A 4,531-nucleotide genomic window follows, 5' to 3' on the forward strand; every position below is an offset into this window, starting at 1 on the left:
GAACCTAAAATTTTATGTTTTGATGGATGAGTATTTATTAGTCAAAAATATTATCTTCTGCCATTTTGCAGCCTTGGAGGCAGTGAAGCTGCTGCATCCAATTGAAGCGCTGCAGGACAGCTAGACAGTGCTTCACCTATGAGCACTGACTTGCAGCACAGCCTTCAGTGGCAGATTGCTAACTCAGAACTTGCAGGCTGAGCAACTGAACACGCTAGAGCGAGAGCTAAGTGATCATGTGATCACTCGGCTCACAGTAGTCTCCCTGCAGAGAGAAATGACTATCAGTCACTGCCCCCTCCTACAGGTTTCCCCTCTCTGTTCCTCCAGGACTCATTGGAGGGACAGACAGGGGAAGGGGCGGGCACAGCTGGCTTTGGCTCTAGAGAGGCAGAGCCAGCTGTCAATCAGGCAGTCGGGATCCTTACAACCTGCAGCTGGGCTCTGTGCTGTCAGCCATATGGTGAGCAGTAGCCTGCTATCTGCTTACTTTGGGTCACAGGAGTACATTAGTAAATGGAGGTCATTAGTACCCCTGTGACCAAAAGGAACCCCCTTTCCTAAAGGAAAGCCAAAAAAAGTTTGGCTTTATTCTTTTACAGTCAGAATAGATTAAAGTCCAGTGTATAGAGCAGTGTGTCAATGGCATCAATGTATGATGCTTCAGAGATCATCCAGAATTAATTGCCAGGTACATCTCACTTCCTTCAAGCAGGTTTTGCACTCCCATTGACTTTTAGGAACAAAAGGCAGTCCACGCAGGCCCTATGTTATCCCACAACCACCGAAATCTGCCCTCTTCCCCCTAGAGACTAGACTTCCAATCAACCGTCGACATAGGCGCCCCACCCCCTCTCCATTATTTATCCCAAGAATGCACCCTGAGTCCTGTGCCCAGACCCTTCTGACCAATCTCCTGCAGACCACCCGGTTCCTGACGTCATCACCGGCAACAACACAGGGCCCGCCCACTCACCGCCCGACACAACCAATCACGGATTGCCCCGCCCACAAACTCTTCCTCCACCGCCGCTTAGAAGGGACAAACCACTAACGCGTTTGCATTAGCTCTCGCTGCCTCCCTTTCAGAGCACTTTTAGCCGGTCTTCGAGGCCTGTAGTCACTACTCCCAGCGAGGCCTTCCCGAGCCGTGCGGCCCAGGCTGACTCACCGAGTGCGTTCACTTCCCGGCCGCGAGACTTTTCATTCACACCGAGTCAGAGCGAGCCGGCTCTGTCCGTCCCCTCAGCAAGCTGGGCGCAATCAGTGTAGAAGGCCAGGCCGGTGGTCTCCCGAGGAGACTGCTCCCCCCTGTGTCCGGCCGAAAACACATGTGGCCCCAGCCCCCCAACCTCCATGTGGCTGTAAATCTCAGCGAGGGGTATTATTATTAGCGTCAGTCCGGGGCTCGTCGGGTGCCGCTGGAGGAGTGTCAGCGCTCCGTCCGCCTCCTCCTCCCCTCAGCGGCTGCACCATTCATCCAGCCCTTTTCCAGGGAGCACGCAGGGTGTGTACACGCCGTCTGTAGAGCCATCTCATCCGCACAGCGCAGCCCGGGAACACATCATAGGCGGCTCCGGCACCAAGATGTCCAACCGAGCGCTGTGCAGGGATGCGAGCCACGCCGGGAGCTGGTACACTGCCTCAGGTACCGGGGCCGGGGAGATGTGGGGGAGGGGAGTCATGGAGTGTGTTGGGGGAGGAGTCAAGGCTGGGTGACAGGGGTGGGATTATATTCTATGGACATTACATGGTAGGATCATTGTTCCCTATGCTAAATAAAGAGACCCTGTCATCGCATCCCACCATGAGAAGTGGGTGACAGGAGTGGGATTATATTCTATGGAAGTGACATGTTCCCTATGGTAAATAATGTCATCACATTCTACCATAAGTGTGGGAGGGGAGGGGGTGGGTGACAGCAGTGGGATTATATTGTATGGAAGTTATATGGCAGGATCCTTGTTCCCTATGCTAAATAAAGAGACCCTGTCATCGCATTCTACCATACGTGTGGGTGACAGGAGTTGGATTATATTGTATGGAAGTGTCACGGCAGGATTAGTGTTCCCTATGGTAAATAATGTCATCACATTCTACCATAAGTGTGGGAGAAGAGGGGGTGGGTGACGGGAGTGAAATTATAGTCTATGTAAGTGACCTGGCAGAATCGGTGTTTCCTATGGTAAATAAAGAGACCCTGTCATCATATCCTACCATGATCAGGGGAGCCATGAAGTGTGTGGGGGAAGGGATGAGTGACAGGAGTGGGATTATATTGTATGGAAGTGGCATGACAGGATAAAGAGACTGTCACCACATTTTACCATGATAGGTCATGGTGTGGGGGAGGGGACTGGAAATATATTGTATGGTGGTGACATGGCAGGATCAACGTGCCCTCATTGTTCCTTATGCTGAATAAAGAGACCCTGTCACCACATCTTACCCTGACAATTAGGGTTGTGGAGTGTGTGGGGGAGGGGACTTGTAGTTGTATTATATTGTTTGGAAGTGACATGGCAGGATGAACGTTCCCCAGTGTCCCTTATGCTGATTGGAGACCCTGTCACCACATCCCACCCTGAAAATTAAACATGGGCTGGCAATCTGTATTACATGTGCATACAGACATAGCGGTTTGAGAGTCCTGCACAAAGGCATACAGCAGAAAATCTTCACTTCCGGGAGTGTTGGATTGTGAGACTCGCAGGTCACCTATAGTGATGGCCACCCAGCCTCCATTGTCATCACTGTTTCTGCTGGAAATGGAAATCCGCTGTCATCGTTTGCTGTGCAATGGCTTTCATCCCTATGAGATTTCTGTATTTCCAGGAAAATCATGGTGATGACATGTGTTCGGAGGGAAGGGCCTGGAAGTCTGAGGATCCAGCTCTCCCGGCAATGTTGAATATCTGGGGCTCAGTTGTGGGGCTCATATCATTACCACAAATTTCTCAAACTGCCACAGCAGAGAGAGATTCTTTGCATAAATCTAATACAATTTGCCAGCCTGTGTGTGGTGGTCAGTGTAGAAGGTGGTGAGCACATATGTGGCTGTTAAAGAAGACAAGGGAATTAATTTGGTATACTAAATCACTGTGTATCATAAACAATTGCCGTGGTGTTTATTTCATAAAATACTGTCTACCCATTTTTTATTTATGAATCTCTCTGCAGCCACTTTCTATCTACATGCAAATCCTCCAGCACTAGCTGCACATCATTGCTCTGGTCCAGCTTCCTGATAGTGACAATAGTGGATCCTACCTCAGCAATGTGTCAGCACAGCTGCTAGGAATCTTTACCATGGTGGCATGTGACACAGCAGGAGCACAACTGGAAGACCTAATGGCAGGAAAAACCTGACAAAAGAAAGGCTTCCAATCATGTGATCGGGCATCAAGCTCGCCGGGTTTCAGATGTGAAAAGGTGACCAGGGGCTGTCAGTAACAGATCAGTCGCTCTGCTGGGAGTGTGCCAGTGAGCATGCTGTCAGCATAGATCAGCAAAGCAGGCGGAAGCATATATGTGGAGCCTCATTGTTGAGGTGTGGCCACTCTGCAGCTGCATATGTGCGTTACATCGGTGGGATAGATTAACATTTTAAAATGTATCCAAACCCTCCCTCATCTTTAAATGTCTTACCTTTCTCCTAATTCTAATTGTTGCTACTCTCCATTTTGGTTCTGCTGTAAAACCTTTAAGGGACAATTCACAGCAGCACTGATTCCCTCGCACTGTTTACCTTTTGTTTTTCCGGGGGGGGGGGGACCCAAAGCATTTTTTTGCATGTTAAGATAGATCCAACCCCATTTGCCAATCTTGAGAGTTGTTTGCAATCCTTTTATTGAAATTGTACTGCTATTCCTGCCACTGAGGACCTTGTCAGCCTTAAGGCCCCATTCACACCAGATCCATTGCATTCCGTTTTTCAATGGACACCAAAAAGTGAATGGGACCAGCTCACACTGCTGTGATCCGTTCTGTTGAAATTTGATGGGAAAAAAAGTTTTTGTTTTTTTTTCTTTCAGTGTAATGTAATGGAACAAAAACTGATGTAATCGGAGCGCAAGTAAACAAATAAACCCCATAGATGTTTGTCCACTCAGGACATGTTAATTGAAATTAACATTGGCGAAAAAGAGAAAAAAATAAGTCAACAGAGGTTGAAACTGCAAGTCAGCGGACCTTCTGACTTCTGATTTTAGTGTGAACGGACCCTTAACAGGAAGTGTCTGTCGCTATCCCCAATTGTTCTCCTGCATTGTCACACACTCTCTTACAAGCGGCCATGCTGCCACACACTGCACAGGCACGTTTTGATGTCACCATCAGGAAACTTGCCCTGAGAGATGATGTGAGCAGTTGCTGGAGTACATGCTAAGTACACAAGGGGTTGGTTGGAAAGAGGCTGCAGAAGCTCAGCAGCACTTTAATGGCAAAATGTCATATAGCTAGGGCAGGGGTAGGCAACCCCACCCCACCTCAGTCTGTGGTGAAATTTGAAGTGCCATCATGCCTCTGGGAC

General features: G+C 48.9%; 1 protein-coding gene across 2 annotated transcripts in view; it reads left to right on the forward strand.

Annotated features, from left to right (window-relative positions):
- The first annotated feature begins 791 nt into the window (after positions 1-791).
- The window catches only part of MEMO1 (mediator of cell motility 1), a 37,594-nt gene continuing 33,854 nt past the window's right edge, over positions 792-4,531 (forward strand). The window contains exon 1 of one of the 2 annotated variants that reach the window (XM_018559984.1): positions 792-1,648. In XM_018559984.1, the coding sequence (XP_018415486.1) occupies positions 1,588-1,648 (61 nt within the window). In that variant the 5' untranslated portion in view covers positions 792-1,587. The remainder of the gene's footprint in view (positions 1,649-4,531) is intronic. The other variant, XM_018559983.1, reaches the window with a different exon arrangement.

The sequence above is a fragment of the Nanorana parkeri genome, unplaced genomic scaffold (genome assembly GCF_000935625.1).
Source record: "Nanorana parkeri isolate BGI_ZX_2015 unplaced genomic scaffold, ASM93562v1 scaffold424, whole genome shotgun sequence".
NCBI classification, from domain to species: Eukaryota; Metazoa; Chordata; class Amphibia; order Anura; family Dicroglossidae; genus Nanorana; species Nanorana parkeri.